At 41.7% G+C, this 21,590-nt stretch overlaps 1 protein-coding gene across 8 annotated transcripts in view; it reads right to left on the bottom strand.

Moving 5' to 3' along the window:
- erc2 (ELKS/RAB6-interacting/CAST family member 2) overlaps positions 1–21,208 on the bottom strand; it is a 42,110-nt gene extending 20,902 nt beyond the window's left edge. For 7 of the 8 annotated variants that reach the window (XM_037770073.1, XM_037770105.1, XM_037770082.1 and 4 more), the window contains exons 1-5: positions 21,070–21,208; positions 15,066–15,879; positions 5,033–5,056; positions 2,848–3,282; positions 2,481–2,555 (exon numbers count right to left, since the gene is read on the bottom strand). In XM_037770073.1, coding sequence (XP_037626001.1) covers positions 2,481–2,555; positions 2,848–3,282; positions 5,033–5,056; positions 15,066–15,743 — 1,212 coding nt within the window. In that variant the 5' untranslated portion in view covers positions 15,744–15,879; positions 21,070–21,208. The remainder of the gene's footprint in view (positions 1–2,480; positions 2,556–2,847; positions 3,283–5,032; positions 5,057–15,065; positions 15,880–21,069) is intronic. The other variant, XM_037770090.1, reaches the window with a different exon arrangement.
- Positions 21,209–21,590: the final 382 nt, after the last annotated feature.

The following is a 21,590-nucleotide window of genomic DNA, read 5'->3' as shown; positions in this document are numbered from 1 at the left end:
ACAAACATGCAGAGGAGACACACCTCAAAACCCAGACTGGCATGTCCACAAGTTGCATGCTGCAAATCAAGTCCAGAACAGACAGAAAGACTGACAAAAACAAAAAGATTTAGAGAGACTAAAAGACAGAGCGAGTGAGAAAGAAAGAGATGTAACGAGATAAAGAGAGACTGGAAGAAGCTCTTTGGTGTGGCCGAGAGCAACTGCAGTAGATCTGTCGGTGAAATCAGAAGCTTTCCACCCAGCTCCTTGCAGCCGCTCAGAGGATTAATCACCATTTGGAAATATTGAGCACACATCCTGCACGGCGAGATCATCCAGGACCGGAGAGGAACGTGCAGCGGGAGAGGAAGAAAAGTAACAAGCCGTGGCTTTTTGCCGTAGTTGCTTGCAGATCGATGCAGAATCCAGTCTCTTGACTGCGACTGTGAGTGCAGCTTTAGCTTCACGGCTTTTTAAATAAATAATACAACGTCTTTAAGATTAGCCATGGTCCATCTCCCTCTCCAGCAGAGCATGGAGTAACCTTGTTCCTTCCTGTCTCTCTCTCTTTTTGTGTCTCTCCTTCGTTCCTCCTAGTGGCTCTGAACTTATGAACTTGTGGCCATCAGCAGGGTCAGTCACAGCCTGCTGCAGAGGACCATGGGAAATGTATCGTAATGAGGAACGATAGGCTATCCGCGAACGATCTGAGGGGTTAATGCATGAGAACTGCACATGTACATGCACTTCGCCCCACCGCTGCATCTCACCTCAGTCTCTACGTACGAGACGAACATCAACGAACTAACATCGCTGCGATAGATACAAGACACCGTACCTTCAAAGGAGGGGGATTTTATTCCATCCACATGTAATCACTGGTACATCGACCTGGTCAGTAAATCTGTGCTCTTTATCTCTCTTCCCCTGCCTCTGCGTGTCTCTCTTTCTATCTATCTCCCTGCACACTGGCCTCTCGCTGTCATAAACAACCACACCTGTTTCCATGGTAGCAGCAGGCAGGCTATATACTGTGCACCGTCTCTGGTGAGTGAGGAGGAGAGGGCGGGAGGGATGTAAGGGAGACGGGGAGGGAGGATTATTCGTGCTTCAGCATCAGCATCGACACAGCAGAGGGAGAGAGGAGAGGGGAGAGATGCAGGGTCTTCCTGCACAGCGCAGGAGGAGGAGGAGGAGGAGGAGGAGGAGGAGGAGGAGGAGGAGGTGGAGGAGGAGGAGGAGGAGGAGGAGGTGGAGGCGGGTCTTCCCCTCGCTGTGTACGCAAATCAACAGGATCCCAGAGCACAGATGTCACATGACCGCGCCGGGGAAAGGCTGGGGCCTGCACAGCGCCGATCCAGCCGAGTGAGAGGGGCTGTGTCAGCTCAGCGATGATGTCATGATTTATTTTGAGGAAGTGATGTCAGGCCTCTGCAGTGAGGCTGGTGGAGTCTTCAGCGGCACAACAAGTGTTGATCTGAATAGACGTTTTTATATAAGCATATTTGCATATTACAGCTGCATCGGTTTTAAAGAATGCAATGTGTATGTAAAATGTAATTTGCTTGAGCTGAAAGCTAAACGCAATCACACTTGATGGTGATGGGTGGGGTCTCTAAAACTGCAGACTATCTTTTTTTAAATATTTTTGAATGTAATATGAATGTTTGGCACAATATTTAAATGTGCTTAAAGCTTCCCCTGAAGCTTTAAAGTTGCATAAAACATGACATACATATTCGTTGTCTGCTTATTCCACTGTTATATCTTAAGTGAATTATTCAAATCTAAAAATGCCATTTTAAGACCTGCACAAGCAACTTACAGCAGATAGAAAACTCTTAATATGTCGTGCATCATTTTATACACATTTTGCTATAGTTCAGCTTTGCATATTTGGTGTCTTCAAAAACTTTGAGTGAAAATGTGAAACAATGCTCATCTGCACAAAATTAAGCAGTCTGCGATGTTATAATTATTGAAATTAAATATGTGATTGCTTGTGGTGAAACCAGTGTGATGCAGCTTGGCATGACTGGCTGCTGCACCTCTCCTCTCCAGCCACCACAGCTGTAATGTTGAACAGAAATATTGATTCTTGTTGATGTTTATACAACTGCTTTGTGAGCGGATACACAGTGTGTCTGTGTGCGAGACAGAGATAGAGAGATGTGTCAGTGTGTGTTTACTATTGACTCAGCTGCTCATGATCACAATAACAACAGTAGATTCAGTAGAACACACACCAGCTCTGTTTGGACATGCAGCGGTTTACATAATAGAAGGCGTGTAAATGTCAGTGACACAATAAAACATCTGTCTTTTCACTCTTTTAACATCTGGTTTTAGACAGACTGTCCATGATTAGCTCGTTTGTTTTGCATACAGTCGTAGTTGCAGGAACCTTCCTATCAAAAAATGGAAGTTAACTACATATGAATTACTCCATGAAGCGTTGTGTTGAAGAATAATCATTTCAGGTCGAGTCAGGTTCTTACTTTCATCTCTATGATGGTCTGCAAGGCCTTGGTTTTGCTCGGATCCTGATGCAGTTGATTTCTTCTGTGCAGTTCCTTTTAGAAAAGATACAACATTAAAAAAAAGCAGGATTATATGCCTAAAAAAGACAGAAAAAAATGCATATAATGTTTGTCTATACACATGTAAAATGTTTAATGCAACTGTGGGCTCTGCAGTTTTCAGTTTATACATTACATAATCAATAGGCTACAATATGAGCCGCAGAGTGGAGCATATTGATTATGAGAGACTCTGCACTGCCCTCTAGTGACGACAAATTAAAAAAACAGTCTTCTACAGTGAATCTCATATATTAATATCAACACAACCCTGGCCATAGAGTACCTCTCTCAGATGGATGTTCTCCTTGTCCTTTTGATCCAGAATGACCTCCAGGTGTCCGAGCTGGGCCTCTGCCTCAGCGATGCGCCTCGCTCTCTCCTGCTCCTCCTCCTCAGACACCCTGCCCGACCCAGGAGGCAGCCCTTTGCTCTGCAGCATCTCCAGAAGCTTCTTAATGGACTCGTCCCTGGCGCCCAGCGTCTGTTTCTGGGTCTCGATCCTCAGCTCCATCTCCTCCAGGGTCTTTCTCAGCAAGAAGAGCTCCTTGGCCTGCCGGTCGTGTTCGGCCTGCAGCCGACGGAAGTTCTCCTCCGTCAGCTCGATGGTGGTGAAGTGGTCGTTCATGGAGCGGTTGCCGCCCTCCTGCTGCAACAGGTGATTCAGGTCTCGCTGTGTGCGCAGCTCGTCCTGCAGAGCCTGGATGGTCATCTGGAGATGCTGAAAGAGAGACTCGACATTTATTGACATTAATATCAGGAATAAAGGCAAAGTTTTTCATGACAACACTACACAGCAGGGTGACCACATATAAAACACACTTCTGTTGCACACGGTTCTGTGGAAAAATGCTACAGCGGGTCAAACGGGGGGAACATATCACTTACCAATCTTTAGAAGCAAATACACTGTAAACAAATGATGCTGTCAAAAGACGGTAAAGCTTATTTGAGGAAATATATGAGAGAGGAAGAAGACTGTTTTTCTTTATTCTGGAACAAGAATCAAATTTGAGTCCACTGGATTGGAATCACAGTAACACTTTTTAAAAAAATATATATATTAAGGTTTGAAATAAATCACAGCTGTCAAACTTATTAATTTATTAGGGTAGGTTGCTCTGTTTTTAGACATGTGAGCAGAGTTAATGAGGGTCGTTAATATGCTAATCAAAGCAGAAGACCAGCTCGGTGCTTCCCTGTAGCGCAGCAGAGGTCTTTGCTCTGTGACAGTCAGAGAGCTAACGGAGCACAATGTAGGAAAAGGCTTTATATGATTATTTGAATGAGCTGTTATTGGTGGGGTCAACAATTGAGGAATATACAGACACGGCAACAGAACCTACAGTATCCCAGCCCGTTCGCACAAAAAGGCGTATGAATGCTTCAATAATACGCAAGGCATTTAGCATGTAATAAGAACGCCTTTCTTGCTTTCAGCGTGTCATTTGCACGCCATGTAGTCTGTACTGACTGTGAAGTAAACGCATCCGTGTACATAAGCCACACTCAGAGCTAGTGACGTAGAATACAAAGTAAGAAAAAACGCTTATGGCAAGCGGGTGGGGAGGTGGATAGGTCCAACAAACACAGGGCTGTTAGTGACATGTGTGACGTGTTTTCCGTACTTATGTTTTGTGTTATATATTTTACTTACAGTAGTTTACGTACTTATTTTAAGCCCAACTATGACATTTTTCCCTAAACCTGACTAAGTGGTTTTGTTGCCTAAACCTAACTGTGGACGTTACCGTAGTTTTGCTGCGTGGCGTAGAAATGCCCCGCTATAATGCGTCCTAATGACACGCGGAATATCCGTGTAATGTGCTCTTTATACGCCTTCCTGTGAGACGGGGGAGTATCCTTACACCGTAGAGACGGCACAATAACGTGCTGAATGAACACGTGCTTGTTTGTGAATTTGTGTGTCCAGAATAAAATCAAATCTCTATTAAGCCTACTATATTTCTTTGTGTGCCGGGGTGTCGGTTCTGGGTTTAGGGCTGAGTTTCTGTCACAGATTGACTCAGGCCTGGCGTTGCCTGTTGACATTTTCTTCCAGCAGATATCTCTAGAGAGAGATCAATCTATGTCCAGAAAATGGCCCAATCAGGATTTATAGGAGAGGAAGCAGATTGTTACACTGAAATCAAACCCACTTTACAGGCAGTCTGGGGGTCGTAGGGTTTGTGGTACTACAGGGGGATGGAGCACCAGACACATTTAGATTGACACAATTGAACAAAGCTATTACTCTTTACAGTAGAGTGTCACAGTGTTTATAGGGGAATATATGAGGGTTCACGGGAAAAGGAGACAGGGTAAACTGCTGGTTCACTTCCTTGCGGAGGCTCATAGGAGAGGAAGTTGTAATGGTGCAAAAGGGATTGCCAGGTGTCTGAAAATACACGCCACACTGAAGGTGACTCTATGTTGTGCACACAACACGTGGTGCAAACATAGGGACAAACCTTGTTTCTCCTGGCATCCAGCAGCTGCAGAGCATGGGCAGAATGAACAGAAAAACACATGTATGGTAAAAAAAACAGAGCGTCAGAGCATGATGCAACAGAGACGGATGATCAACATAAACCAGCCAGAGATTTCAAATGAGAGTCTGTCCAGCTGTCTGTTTACCAGCCTTCAGCCTTCAGCCCTCAGCCCTCAGTCACAACATAATATTCACAATATACCTACAGAAACTAAATAGTACTTGTTGAGATTACCTTTCTGGAAAGAGATGAAGATGAGGTTTAAAATGACTGAAAAGATGGTTCCAATCGACGAGCATGATCTCGCATTTACTTATTTTAGATGTATTAGATGGGTCTATGAATGTTATTATTAGTAGTAGTAGCATTGATATTAATAGTGTACTTTGGTATGGTTTTATTCTGTCAAAAACAACATGTAGATAACATTTTGTTTTTCTCTGGGCTTTATGACTCTATTATTATGACTTGCTGATATTCTTATATTTTGTAAGAATGCATATACTGTATTGTTATGATGTCTCTTTTTTTTTGCTACTTCAATCTTTGTATCATATCTCACTGCCCAACGTTATGTTGTGTATAAGAAAATTCAAATAAATAGAAAAAAATGTATTAATTTAATGAACGGCTGATACATTAATGAATCTATTATAGTCGATTAATCAGTTAGTAAATTAATCGGCTATTCCTTTTACAACTGATTAATAATGATGTCATTTTTTAAGCAAAAATGCCTGATTATAACTTCCCAACCATGAACATTTGCGGCTTTTTCTGTTTAATGTGATTTTAAATTTAATATATTTTGGTTTTCTGGCATTTACATACCAAACAATTAATTGAGAAAACAATTGGCAGATGAATCACTAATTAAACTAGTCATTAGTTGCAGTTCTGATTTATTGATGCTATTAAAAAAGCAGGATAAAACAGAAGTGCATTAATCTGAAACATAACTAAAAGACAAATACCAAAGTAAAAAACTAAAATCTGTTTTTCATCGCTCTAACATATTTTGTTGGCTCACTTCCTCAGTACAGACCAGACCGGGTGGAGGGCGGCCACCAGACCCCTGAGGGAGTACAGGATACTGCCAGCATGTGAAGCGTGTGCTCTTCCAGCCGTCGGGGGGCAGTGTTTGTGTTTAGCAGAGCAAAAGGAGCTGATGAATTTTTCTGCTGACAGCAGGACTGCTGCCATCTTCAACAGTTTTGGTCACACTCCCTCCTTATGTGAGTCAGTACTATTAGGTCCGGCAACACAAACCACCTAATACTTCTCAAATTCTCAATTTCACACTGATTTCCATGCTGTCACATGCTGACATCCCTACTGTCACCACTTGGAAATATCATTTACAATCAAGAAAGGATCTTTTCACAAGTTTCAATTCAACAGTTATCTTCCTCGTACATGTGGAATGGTCCTTAGTAAAATAAAAATGTGCTACTATGTTTAAAATGTCTCTTCTTAACCATCAATAAATACATGTTACTGTAATCAGATTAAATTAATCAAAATGAGAAATGACTGGTTTCCTTCATGAGTTTTGATCATGCAGAGAATAAGTCCCTGAATATTGGCCTGCTTGTACTGAGGTATAATGTACAGCTAGCGGGTCAGCTGGTGTCGGGGGTGCTGCATCGCCCTGCCGGGGTTTATTTCACAACAATGACCCGCTTTCTGTACATTATCCCGCTTATTACATGGCTACTTACTTAAGAAATCAATAATTTGACACAAAAATGGTCCTCCAGAGTTCAACATCAGAACTGCGTCCATAGCAACATCCACGGAGCGCCACGATTGACCAATCAGAATCAAGTACAAAGCAGTGTATTAACACCATTTAATATGGCCCAGAGCAATATTCAAACTGTTAAAACCTTTTTCTCTCTCCTCATATCTTCTCTCTCTAGTCTCACCCGACACCGCCTCCTCTCCAGTACTTACTCCCTCTCTCTCTGCCCTGATCAATAACCTGCCGTCTTGTAACTAAACTGCAGGAGGCAGCCCACTGATCACATTTGCATAATTGCACCGTGGGTTAAAATGAATGTATGGCCGTTCCTCCTGACATCTACGGCAGAAAACTGTACCAGTTCCTGTGAGTTAGACGTGACTCAGCAGATATTGGCGTCGTGGTCATCCCGCCTCAAGAGGAGGCTTCTCTTTCGCTGCACATCCTGAAATAGAGCTTCCAGAGGTTTCACAGAGTCAAGGAGGGATGTTGAGCTACAGCGCTCTCCTCTCTATCTGACACCTGGGGCAGGCAGGGGTAACTGGCTGTCAGAAATCCTTTTGTGCAGAAACATAAAATCCTTCTGGGAGCTACAATAGACAAGAAATTGGATTCATTTCCCCTTAAAACCTCTCTTGAAATATCAAAAGCTATTTGTGCGTACATGCTGGTTACTTACACATACAGAAGTTTACTGCAGGTTTGGTTTTTCACAATGTTTGTTTTAGCACGTGGCTAAATTAACAAGACTCTACAGGTATGTTAGCGCCTCAGTGCTGCTTTCGGCATGCTAAAATGCTGATTAGCAGATATAATGTTTACCATGCATGTTCACAATCTTAGTTTAGCAGGTTAGGACGTGGCGTAACATTTTATAATTCAAACTAAATATAACGTAGAGTTGAGGCTGATAGAAATGGTATTCATTTTGCAGGTATTTCGTCTAGGACTGCAACTAACGATTATTTTCATTGTCGATTAATCTGTTGATTATTTTCTCGATTAATTGATTAGTTGTTTGGTCTATAAAGTGTCAGAAAATAGTGAGAAATGTTGATTAGTGTTTCCCAAAGTCCAAGATGTCTTTTTTTTTGTCCACAACTCAAAGATATTCAGCTTACTGACATAGAGGAGTAAAGAAACCAGAAAATATTCACATTTAAGAAGCTGGAATCAGAGAATTTAGACTATTTTTTTCTTAAAAATGACTCAAACTGATTTAGTTTATGTTTAATTTAATAGTTGACAGCTAATCAATTAATCATTGCAGCTCTAATTTTGTCATGAACCAAATAATTGGACACATTAGAAACCTGACCTGATGATGACGCTAGATAAAAAGTCAGAGGATCATCAAAGTTACTACAACTGATCCTGAGGGGAACATGAATGTCTGTACCAAATTTCGTGAGAATCCATCCAATAGTTGTTGAGACATTTCTCTTAAAACCACAAATGTCAACCTCATGGTGGAGCTAGAGGAGAAGTCTCTTTGACCTCCTAGTTGCACCAGATCAAAAGTCATCATCAAAGTCATTGTGAGTCCTCTGAGTACTATGAATGTCCCAGGGGATAGCAATCCATCCACTAGTTGTTAAGATATCGAGGGAAAGTCAGGGGATCCCTAAAGTCAGCAGGTTTCATCCTCTAAGGACAATTAATATCTAGACTAAATTTCCTGGCAATTCATCCAGTAGATGTTGAGATATTTCAGCCTGGACCGAAGTGGTGGACATATAAACTGTTAACTCAAAGCTACGCTGTACATAGATACTCAACGCTGGTGACATTGAAGTTGGCAAAGGAAGGAGCAGCTATATGAGTTGCATGTATACTGCATGTGTGTGTGTGTGTTAAGAGAGAGTGGGTGTTTGCATCTGACAGATGGGACAGCTCCAAAGCGCTGAGTCAGAGCAGCCTACTGTTCACTACAATCCTAATCTCTGTGTTGTATGTCGTGATGGCTGACAATATACAGTTACACCCACAGCTGTGCCAGCAGAAGCGAGATTTATTCATCTGCACTCAGCTAAAAGAAAGAGGAGAGCTCCGCGGATGCAGAAATCTGAGTTGGGACAGAAAACGGGAGTTAAGTAACACTGAATTCTGAAATACATTTTATTTACAGTATTTATAAGTGTTCACCCAGCGTGCAGAAGGCCTTTTAATATATTTTATTCATATTCCTGTTTATTATCTGATTATAGGATGCGCCTGCGAAGATATAAGGATCTTCTCATTTAACAGAACAGCCCACTGTAATGCTGGATCTTTGTTCAGTTTGATAAACCCAAAGACCGGTTCCTATCCTTAGGCTTCCTTTTAATTTAGTTTCTCTGTGATGGGTAATATTAAATGCACACAATTTTTTTTTTTAATTCAAGTATTTACAGCATAAATGGCACTCTCTTAGTCCCACCAACAACACTGAGGATAATGAATTTTTCTATAGTATAGGAGTGTAAGAAAATACAGATACACATGAGTATCGAGATTTTATGTTTTGTGATACAAATTGTTGATTAATTAAATCAAATTATTAATAAACTGATCCTCCAAAACACTGTATTGATTTTTAATTAACCTCTTAAAGATCCAAAGGCCCGCCGTCAGGCCCGGTTTTAAAGATAGAGTGAAGCTACCGGCATTATAACTAGAAACTAGAAAACCTAAGGAATCCATTGGTTCTAACAATGTCATACTGGTAAGTCGTGAAGGAGGCTAAATAAATGCTAGATAGAGGAAAAAGTGTCATGGCCATTTTCAAATGGGTCCCTTGACTTCTGACCTCAAGATATGTGAATGTAAATGGGTTCTCTGGGTACCCACGAGTCTCCCCTTTACAGACATGCCCACTTTATGATAATCACATGCAGTTTTTTGCATGCAGTACAAATGTGCTATTTTTGCCTATTCTAAAAATGATGCATTTCTGGTGTGTTCTTTATATTATGACAGTTTTCATAAAATTAGATTTTAAAAAATCACAATATAATCGCCTTGCTTACAGTATCGCAATATATCACAATATATTGTATAGCTACACCTGTATCATGATACCTATCGTATTGCCAGATTGCAAATACAGTCCTACTATAGTAATAATATTATGGAAATGAAAAAAAGACCACAATGCACTTTGAGTATACATATCTAGGTAAGGTATACTATTCCTTCAAAGGGGAACTCCACTGACTTTCCAAATAAAGTCAGTTTCCAATAGGCGCAACTAGCAAAACACACCTGTATCTCCAAACCAAACTGATGGCAGCCGAGCTGCATTGTGGGTAATATAGGCGGCAGGTTTTGAAAAGGAAGAAGAATATGTGGAATAAAAAAAGATAATATCTACGGTTCCGCAGCATTCATTTTTATATATATTTTTTAAAATGTCCATTGAGTATCTGACAGTGTTATAGAAGTGGGATATCAACCCATATATCATCAGCTGTAAGAGGACAATACAGGCTGTACACGCTCCGCTACATCTGTTAGGCTCTGGGAATATGTTGTATGAATCACAGATATGTGATTTAATACTATGTATTAAATCTTCCACTTCACACTGATGCAAAAAACACTCAGTGATACACAGCCTCTGGGTAATGATTAAGTGAAGCTGTATAATTTCACAGTGATTTTGCATGAGAACCAGCCCAGGAGACAGCCAGCCTACCAGCGCAGGCGATCAATAAACCATTCAAATAGATATAAAAGGCTGACTTTCATCTACAGCACTGTCTGTAAATCAACGCCTTTCAAATTACAAAACCGTTCTCACGCAAGTGTGGATTCAAAATAATGTTCCGTGGGAAAAAAAATTGGTTCAAGCATGAAAGCGCGTCGCAGTGGGCATCCCAATGCGGGACAGTGGAGTCACTCAAAGCTCCAAACCAGGAACCAGGAACAACAGGGACAATGATCCTTAATGAGTTGCTACATACATTTATGTGGAGTTTGATACTATACTACACTTTTCATTATCATGTCTTTCACTCCATCATTCCTACATATCTTGTCTATTTGTTACAAACACAAATCTCACAGTTTGCTTGGCTAATCATTAATTTTTCTGCATATAAAATGTCAGAGAGCAGTGAAAACTAGCTTCCAAGTAACATTGACATGTGGACACGAGGAGCAGGGGATCAAACCGCCAACCCTGCAACTAGTGGCTGGATCTCCTGAGCCACAGCCGCCCGCAAAACGCAGTAATATTTCAGTGGGAAAGAGTGGAATTCATTGTGTTGTCCAATTCTTTTTTCCTTATTCAAAGAAGAATACATCCTTATTGTTGGATTCTCACTTTACTTGTTAAGATGGACATTTTTTGCACCGTTGTCACTGCTCTGATCTAATCTAAAACTATGCTGCTCTGGAGAAAAAGACACCAGCAGACTGTAACGCGTCTTATCCCTTCTGCTTTGTTCCTCCATCCTCCACTCCCATCTTAATCTCACCAGCTTTACACTCTGTAAATGCGTCCCTGCTGTACATGTTGAGAGACATTTCATCACCTTCCTGTCCTCCGGATGATGCAGCAGCCATCTTATGTGCTCGCACGGCGGGGGTGGTGGTTACCACAGGAAGTATCCATGAGCTCACATGATACTTCCTGTGTCCGCTTGAGCTCACCATGTCACGACATCGACAAAAAACATCAATACCTTTTGCTCATCATATATATGTGAGAGCTACATAATTGTTTGGCACCAACTAAATATGAACTCAACCCACTGTGTGGGCTGCACACCTGCTGCTTCACCCTATATATGAATCATACGTGCAAACGACCGATTGTGACGATACCTCTCCCACACAAAATACAGACTGGTGGTGATGACTAAACCTCTGCACACACATTACCAGCTGGCACAAGCACAAAAGGAAGAAACCCGCTAATCACAAAAGCAAACACCCTCTGTTCACACACACACCACAGACTGTATGGTACACACATACACAAGTGATGTGCATCCACATGCACATAAGCATGCAAATTTATTCACAATGCGCTCCAAATAGACCCAAACCCGAGGGGTGGGAATCACCAGAGGCCCCACGATACGATATTATCACGCTACGATCTTAATGTGATTTGATATATTGCGATATATTGCGGTTTATTACCTTTTTCAACTGCAAATTATGCAGTTTGTCAACATTTGTTTTATCTAATAAGATACAGTTTTCACTCTGTTCATCTCAGAGTTTTCATTCACATATCTTGAGGTCAGAGGTCAATGGACTCCTTTGAAAATGGCCATGCCAGTTTTTCCTCGCCAAAATTTAGCGTAACTTTGCAGCGTAATTTACTATCTCTTCCCGACAAGCTAACATGACATGGTTGGTACCAATCGATTCCTTAGTTTTCTAGTTACATATGATACCAGTATCTTCACTCTAGCTTGACTGAGCCTGCTATAACCTCTGAAAGACAGAATAGTGGCATGACCTGCCGGCGGGCCGTCGGATTGTCAAGAGGTTATTAGTTTAAATAAGAGAAGATCGATACTTGACATCCGTGTATTGATACAATATTACTATGCAGAATATCTTGATACTATGCAGTATTGATTTCCCCCCCACCTCCTACAGCCCCCTGACACTGAGACACAACAGTCCCACCCTGATCACATGTTTATTGCTCAGTGACATGTAAAAAATCGGCAGCTCACATTAAAGAATAATTAAAAAAAACATGTCATGTCTGAGGCGAGGTATCCATGCACAGACAGAGCAGTGTGATGCGGGAAGCTCAGCCTCCATTTTGGGGATTGCGTTGATGAAGGCTGACTGGGTGGCTGAGCAGCAGTGGTCATGACTCAGTCAGATATGGTCTGCTCTAGCTCACACACACTTGCCTCCAGCAGCTCTCGTCCAGCTTCGGCACGACAGAACATTCTGCTGAATTCAAGTCGGATGGATCAACGTTATAACAGCCTGAGCCAGTTGCACAGTACATTAACAAAAAAAAAAAAACGTCCTGGGCTAATCATTACCTCTGGTCATGACCATCGACTGTCTTGATTAAAGCTCTGCAGGCTACAGTTGGTATTTCACTCACAGTGGAGAGTCTGTGCTTTACAGAACAGATGAAAGACAAACTAATGCCCGAATGGGTTTCCTCTTTTCCTAAGATGAGGTCAAAAGAAAGCACACAATCCCAGATCTTATTTTTCACAAAATAAATAATGCATGGCATTTGCTCAAGCTAATCGAGGCCTGAGGCTCCTGATGCAATAGTAAAGGGTGCTACAAGACAGATGTAATGATTGGCTTGAAATTACTCCATTATTAATGAGGCAATTTGCTCCTCAGTCAGCCTCTCAAGCCATCCCACCGTAAGTACACTTACGTAAGGACGCCTTACAGCCCAAAAATCAAGATAGAAAAGACCAATTATAGTACCAAGGCAACATCTGCCTTTTATTAGCCAGCATACTTCATTAATGAAGCCAACTAGGAGGGATATAAATACCATTCAGTGCAGAGTCAGAGCAAACACTGGTGGACAAGGCTGAAGGTAGAAAAAAAAAAAAGAGAGCCCTCTCTTTGTATCGAGCACAAAGGCATGAAAGCCCACACTGTACAGCTTTCATATTCTGCCGGACACATTCAGCTCCTACAGTGTGAGACGCCAAGCTAAAAATATACACAAGGATTCACGCTGAGTATTTAATCGCATTGAACGTAAGGAATAAGTGAAATGATGAATGGTTTTGTGCCATGTCAGTGGCTGCGAACAGGTACATTCTCCTCCCCAAACACGATCCCCCTATACGTTGTCATGAATCATAAAGATATAAAAGAATCAAAGCACTGCTGGATCCCCCCCTCTAGGGATCACCGGCAGGTAAAACTGTGAGGCAGAGAGCTCCGACATCCTTCCCCTTTAGCAGCGTGCTTCAGGGATGAGTTGGCAAACTGCAGCCTCTTTAACCTCGGGAATCTTTAAAAAGGGAAATGTTCGTGCACACAAATGCACAAAAGACAGACGGGTCTCATTTAAGGGTTGCACTAATGGTATCCTGCTGTGACCTTGAAGGCTGGAGTGACAGCGTTGAGTAATGAGTGGCCTACTCAGCTGGCTGCTCAGAGTCTGACAGCATCACTCAATGAAGACAGACTGGCACAAAGACCACAACCGGCTGGCAAAAACTCAGCCTTTACGTTTGCTCGAGGGCGTCGTGCAAATCAGCCGCATCATGCCACAGAACTGCCTCAAAATACAAAACGCTGTGGAGCTCGATCTATAAGCAATACGCTGACCTATTCCACAATCTATCTCAGTGTGTCGTGCACTTTTCCTTCAGCTGAAATATCAGACTAAACCGAGGTTCAGTCTGTGAACAGAGAACACATTCCTCTTGAATGCAAGTGCAGTAAGTGATGATTTGCTGTTTTTATATCTACATTATTTCCAGTGTTAGGATCTAATTTTGCATGGGGACACTATAAAAAATAAGAGTTTAGCTGCAAATCAGTATTCTATAAAACAGACTGTAGTGTATGTGAAGATAGCGAAGGCCAGATGAACAGAGGTGGACAGTGAGAGATGATCAAAGTCAGAGTAAGTAAAGGAAAGATAGTGGAAATGGGAAGAGAGAGAAAGAGTAAGACAGAGAGTGTTTAAGCATCCTTGACATGTGTCTCTGGGCCTTGTGCCTACTCTTGTCAGTTCCTGATTTAACTGGGCCATGGCTACACCCCCACATTGAAACCAGCAAAAAAAAAAAACTCTGACATCTCACACTCTCGTGCCAATCTGATAATAACCTTTGAAAGCAAAAACGTTGTGGCCAGATTGCATACAGAAGTTACAATGCATCTACTGGCAGTGTCTTTCACTTAATCATCTAACAACTGCATGTTTTCATTGTCAAGATTATCGATTATAAAATGGTTTCATATAAAGGCAAACAAAAGCTCAATATATTAGCTCATGTTTCAAAAACTAGATTATAGAAAACTAGATTAAAGGGTTTTGGCTCAAGTGGTCTCATTGATTCTGTACTGGAGTACTGTGTGAGGAGAGTGCGTGTTAAATATTTATGTGCGCAAAGAACTCTTTCCAGAAAGGTTTCCACAAGAACTGAAAAACATGACTGATTGCAATAATTCTCTTGAAGTGGTGGACTGAGGATGACAGTGTGGCCTATTGCAGAGAAGAGAATGATGAAAGCGGAGACGCACAGATAAAAAGAAGACAATAGAAAGACTAGCAGTCACTGCAGTGGTGAGTGGATTAAGACAGCTGAGTCTCACCTGGCACTCCTCATGAGTGACTCTCATCTGCTCTTTAAGGATTGATGTGCGAGCCGCCTCTTCTTTCCTCATTATCCTCTCCTTCTTCAGCTCGGGACTCCAGAAGCTCTTGATGCTGTTGGTGGAAGATCCCAACTTACTGTCCTTCAGGTCGAGCTCCCGGCGCAGCAGCTCATTCTCCCTCTGCATATCCCTGAGCTGGACCTGCATCTCCAGCAGCTCCCCACCACTGCTCCGCACCGCCTGCCTCAGCAGAGCGGAGGGCACCCCCTGGTGGTGGTGGTGGTGGTGCTGCAGCATGGAGAGGGAGCCCAGGTCACTGTAAGACAGAAGGTCGCCATGGGGCAGCCCCACTGAAGCGATGTTGGGGCTGCTGCCCATGGCTGTGACGCGGCCCCCGTACATGGCCCGGCTGGTGGCGCGACCCAGAGTCATGGTGCCTTTCGGGTAGGTGGCAGTGGAGCCCACGCCCTCGTGGTCGCTCAGGTACATGGGCCCCGAAGTGGCGTAGGCAGCGTTGAGTGACTGGATGTTCTCCATGGAGAGCGTCTTTCCCCCCGCACCACCCCCGCCCCCGCTGTTGGCCCTCCGATGGCCCAGTCTGGGGGACCTTGGCAGGCGCGGGGACCGTGCGGGGCTGCTCTCTATATGCCCTACAGCTCTGGCACTGCCGTACATGTCCTGCGAATCGGCGGTGCAGCCACCAGAGGGGTCCTTAACAGGGGCGCGCTGAAATGAGACTGCTCTGGCCCTCGGAACCGCACATGGGTGACTTATTTCATGTCTTAATGGGTGGAACACATCAACGTCAGATCTGAGGAAACAGGAGAGAAGCACCTGTTAGATGACTTAACAACTGTTTGTGTGTGTCAGATGAAAGGCACGGAAATAAAAGCGCACACTTTAGATAAGTTCACAGAAGCACATTCCCTTCAGAAACGGTGCATTTGGCCTGCAAGATGCTACAGTTGAATAAATGAATAGCTCTGTTAGTTTTAAGACTGTATTAGTCAACATCAGCAGCAAACTGTCACGTCTTATGTGGCTCCTATTTCAAATGGCCCACAGGAATTTCCCAGCATCAGCCTGGATTTCCCACTGGCCAACGTTTATCTACAACCCATTAATGGTACTCAGGAAAGACAGATTTACAACCACACAAAACATCAGCTAAATAATCACCTAATTAAAACACAGGATACAATATTATATTATATTATATTATATTATATAATATTATATTATATTATATTATATTATATTATATTATATTATATTATATTATATTTTATTATATAATATAATATTATATAATATTATATTATATTATATTATATTATATTATATATACACACACATATAAAAATACAAATATAAGTTTCTGATACATGATGTCAACTATTTTATAACAAGGAAAATAATGATACCCATGAAGTAATAACAAAATGTATGAATGTATGAGATGTTAGCTGCTCTTTTAACAGTTAATCCCCTACAAAAGTATCATGTTTAATATTTCAAATGTCACAATTTGTTTTAGATTAGTGGTTATTAGTTTCTAGAAAACCAAGCACAGATGTATCCATGTATCCAGTAACACTGTAGAGACTGAATAAGAGGTTTATGTGAGTATGACGTTTGACTCTTTGGCTCCTTACTTGATCAGCTCTAGGTTTATTAGTTATTACTGTTATAACTGTTAGGAACTGAACCAAAGTGAAAGACTATATCATATCACAAATATGCAGAAACACAACCCGCTGTTACACTATAAAGAGCACCACGGTACTCCAACGTGCACCATTGTGTTGCGCCAAACAATACAATCATTACAATGTCCCCAACTCAAAGCACTAAAAATCAATTATAAGAGACAGCTAACATAATGAGGCCCATGGCACATGACATAAAGCAATCCTCTCCTGTATTGTATTGCCTCATAAACACATAAAACTTACTAATTAAAATAGACAAGGGACTTTCAAATGATTTTATAACCACTGGTGTTATGCGATTCACAATATGCTATACAGATTTACTAGCCACAATTTTAATTAAAAGAGCGCAAATCAAAAGATTGGAGAGCCTGCTGGGTAATGAGGAGAAAGGGATATGGGAGGCTGAATTTTTAATGTCGTAATAATGGTTCTGCCATTTCATGCCACCTCAAGCTCCAATATAGCACAAGATATATCACAGTCTATAATATATTTAAAGCTTGAGATGACATTATTAAATTATGGTAGATATTATTTGGGGGTAAAATAAAGGCGTTTCACAACAAACGCTGAAGACAAAGACGCTGACAGGTTGTTAATGTCGCAGGCTGCTTGGTGATGAATAATATCTGACGCAAAAAATTAGACTCTTCCATCAAAGTGAAGCACAATACTTTCTCTCCTCAGGTGACACTTGCTGCTCAGGCCCAGTTGCCATGGTGACTATGCCTCGGCTAACGGAGATAAAGCACCTCAGTCGTCTGACATAACGGTAGCATACGTTTCCCCCCCCCCCCCAAAAGAAATGTGGCCAAATGTAGAGGGTGTTTGTCATAGCAGTACCGATGTGACATGACAGCCTGTAGGCTTTAATCTCTCTATAACAATCCCAAGTTTTTAACTTCATGTATATTCTCTTATTTTCCTTCTGAAGGACGGATGAAATGACACAGAGAACTATGTGTCAACAGGTCTCCTCGCTGTATGAAATCCAGTGAGATTTTGGATGACAGGCACCCTCAGTTGCACTCACTGAAGCATCATCTGTGTGGAAACACTTGGCCAGAGGGCACATCACTACAGCCTGGCAGAGGAGGTCAGACAGGACGCCGTCATCTCTGTTAGTAATATTAAGTCAAAGGTGTCTGGGCGGATGGAAACACACTAATATAAACTGGCAGAACAAATCAACCAGAATTTGTTTAAAGGCTCGGACACAGCATGTGTTAAGATTTGGCATTCATAGCCTAAAAACAGTGTAAAACAATTTTTCTCTTCAGTCCCTCTGAGAGATACTGGCAAATTATATTATTTTTTTTAAATATGCAGACATATGCAACAACAAACACCGCAGCTCTTATCTACAGTGGTCAGCTTGCTACAGCAGGTCTGTGAAGTGTGGTTGGTTAATGTTTTATGAGCAAAAAACAACATTCAGCAATCAGCAGAACAGAGAAAACCACAAAAACGTCTTATAGTAAATTATAATTGACCTGCTGTATATCTAGTCTGTTGAGGCTCATAATGTTGTTGTTTTGGTGAAACTGTGGATAATTTAAGTCATTTTTTAGGCCTTTGTGAAGCATCTTTCAGTCAGTGTTTGTTAGGATCTATGACTCTTTAATACAACTTCATATGTCGTCATCATTTTTTTAGACTTTCTCTATATCGCCCATGTTGTTGTTTGTACATCTTCAATGAGAGGGCTGACAAATGCGATTTGTATATATAAGTTTCCAAGATAAGATAAGGCAACTTGAAGCTGACACTTTCTAGTAAGTGGTATTCAACTTCAGCTGTGATTCACTTATGTTGCTGCCTTTGTAATTGTGAATTACAGGAAAAACTATGTAATGTGATGTGGGGGAAAAGTTTCAAAAACGATGCCAACTGGTGGGCCAGTGATCTGGGATGTGTGCCATGTGACCGCAACTTCCACGCTTTGATTCCAGCTCCATCTTTGTTGCATTTCCTCCCCCTTGCTCATTTTCCTGCCAATCTTCACTGTCAGTTATTTAATAAAGGCACATACTGTATGCCAGAAATATTTACTTCAAGAAAAAACATTATGTCAAACGGAGGAAAACTGCGTTGTGATGAGGACCGATGTTCACGCAAACACTGCTTGAAAGCTTAACACTACAGACAGATAAACACACTGAACCTGACAGTCTCAACAAATATCTTCACTTGTATGTATCGTATAATAAGGTGTTTCTGTTTTTCTGTCCACCCAGCGACATATGCTCTAATCACATGGGTGTGCCACAGTCACAGATTTGACAGATTGATTGCCCGGAGCTTGATTGCAGTGGTATGGGCATACTGAACTGGTTTGATCAAGGACGTTAAAGTATCCAGTGTAGGGCTGTCTGTTGATTATTTAATCAATTAATCACATAGTCCATAAAATTGTATGATGGGACATTTTATGACTCTAGTAGTTCAACTAGATATTCAATTTACAATTATATATTTTTTTAAAAAACAGCAATTCCTCTCATTTTAGAAGCTGAAATGAATTTGTTGTGTTTCTGATTGACAAATAACTTCAGCGATTGCACCATTTTTTTGTCAATTAACTAATGAATTAACTGACTTACCACATCAGCACTAGTACAGTGGACACACCCACAGACAGATCCACACAGCACCAAAGCACATTTCTCAGTATATGCGGGTCAGAGGAAAATGACCAGAGTGCAATAAGTGAGTATCACATTAATGCAGAAACAGTGATAATACTGGAGTACCAGAGGGATGCCAGCTGAGAAGGCCAATCGTAATCCTCCACCCCACCCCCCCACTCTACAGTTAACTTTAAAGGACAGATAAGGTGCATCAAATACTATTTCCTATTATTATTGAGATATTTTTGCATGCAGCTTTTTTGAAATGCCATGAAGAAATGATCACTGGCAATTCAGAGAGCAGTAGTGCGTTAACAGCGGGGAGGATACAGATGTTCTGACACAAAGATTTCACCACAGGCGATGCTGAGTGTATCTCAGGGGGGTCAGGGAGACCCTGTTCTATGTATGAGGCCATCGTGACATTTTAGAAAGCCCAGCATGCAGGCGTTTTGTCCCTATACTCTTAACAATAAGAAGAGAACATGCATTTGAGGTCAGAGCACATGACTAGGGTGGACAAAAGGCTATTTTTCTATAAATAGCCTTTAATATAATAAAAATGATAAAGAAATTTGAAAAGAAGTAGCAGCCCCTTCAGTGCAGTGCAGTGCAACACATGTAAGCCTCCTCATCGTCATTTATTCTACTACACTGTATTAACACCACCCATGCTCCACAGCCCTCTGACTTCAATAGGTTGACTTCAAACACCATTTTTCTATAAATAGCCTTTACAATAGTAAAAATGATTATAAAGAAATTTGAAAAGAAGTAGCAGCCCCTTCAGTGCAGTGCAGTGCAACACATGTAAGCCTCCTCATCATCACCTATTCTTCTACACAGTATTAACACCACCCATGCTCCACAGCCCACTGACTTCAGTAGGTTGACTTCAAAGGCCATTTTTCTATAAATAGCCTTTACAATAGTAAAAATGATTATAAAGAAATTTGAAAAGAAGTATAGCAGCCCCTTCACTTCAGTGCAGTGCAGTGCAACACATGTATCCTCCTCATCATCACCTGTTCTACTACACAGTATTAACACCACCCATGCTCCACAGCACACTGACTTCAATGCATGGTTGATTGGATGAGAAGATGTAGCCTAAATGTGGCCTGTTCACCCTGTCCACCAAAAACCTAATGGCTTATAGAAAAAGGCTTGTGCATGATAAAAAAAAATCTGGGAAAACAGATGTTTATTGTAATTACACACACAGGTTTCCCTTTTCAAATCAAATATTGATTCTAATGTGTGCTGACTGGCTGAATGAGGCTCCATTTGATGCAGCATAGAGGAAGCACGACCGAGAGCCATTGACAGCTCACCGGGCCTACATCTTTTCGACGTGGTGCGCGTCGAGCACCTTCAACTACATACACCCAATGAAATAATGATAGCCTTTATTTTGAAATACAGGCGCTCCTCTTTATCGTTTCAAACACGGCTTTTTTAAAATGCAAATTCTCAGGTATTCAGTGAGCTCTGACTGGCTGCAATCAACGACCACCGGAATATGGGGTTTTGTTAAATGCACATATAGAGCCTGTGCGCTTTTTTCCCCCCTCGTCAAATCGCTCACAAAACGAAAAGGACACACGTGCCATTTACTTCTACGACAGGATGCGAAATGAAAGAGTGCAAATGTACCTTGATCGATGTTAATTCCTCTCCTTCGCCGCTTTTAGACGGCATCTTGTCGCCTCCATTCAACCCGAGCAGAGCAGCGTCTCCCAGCATCCTGCGCTGTCATTGGGCAGCGGACACGCGCTCTCTCCTCCTCCTCCTCCTCCTCTACACACACCAGGGAGCAGCATCACCACTACTGCAAGTGGCAGCTGGCAGGAGGCAGGAGGCAGGAGGGGATGGGCGGATGGATGGGATGGGATGCTGTGAGCAGGCCTACCTGCAATGAATTCACATCATCATCTCGGTGTTGAATGGTATAATCATTTTTATTTTAATTTATTTTTTATTTAAAGGGACTATTTGTAACTTTCAGATTTTTTTCTAATTAGCACTAAATATAAGGTAGAGCTGAGGCTGATGGAAATGGTATTAATTTTGCAGGTATTTTGTCTAGGACTGCAACTAACGAATATTTTCATTGTCGATTAATCGGTTGATTATTTTCTTGATTAATCGATTTGTTTTTTGGTCCATAAAGTGTC

This window comes from Sebastes umbrosus, chromosome 1 (genome assembly GCF_015220745.1).
Source record: "Sebastes umbrosus isolate fSebUmb1 chromosome 1, fSebUmb1.pri, whole genome shotgun sequence".
Classification (NCBI taxonomy): domain Eukaryota; kingdom Metazoa; phylum Chordata; class Actinopteri; order Perciformes; family Sebastidae; genus Sebastes; species Sebastes umbrosus.
Note: the sequence above shows the minus strand (reverse complement) of the source record. Positions and strands in the feature narration are given on the sequence as shown.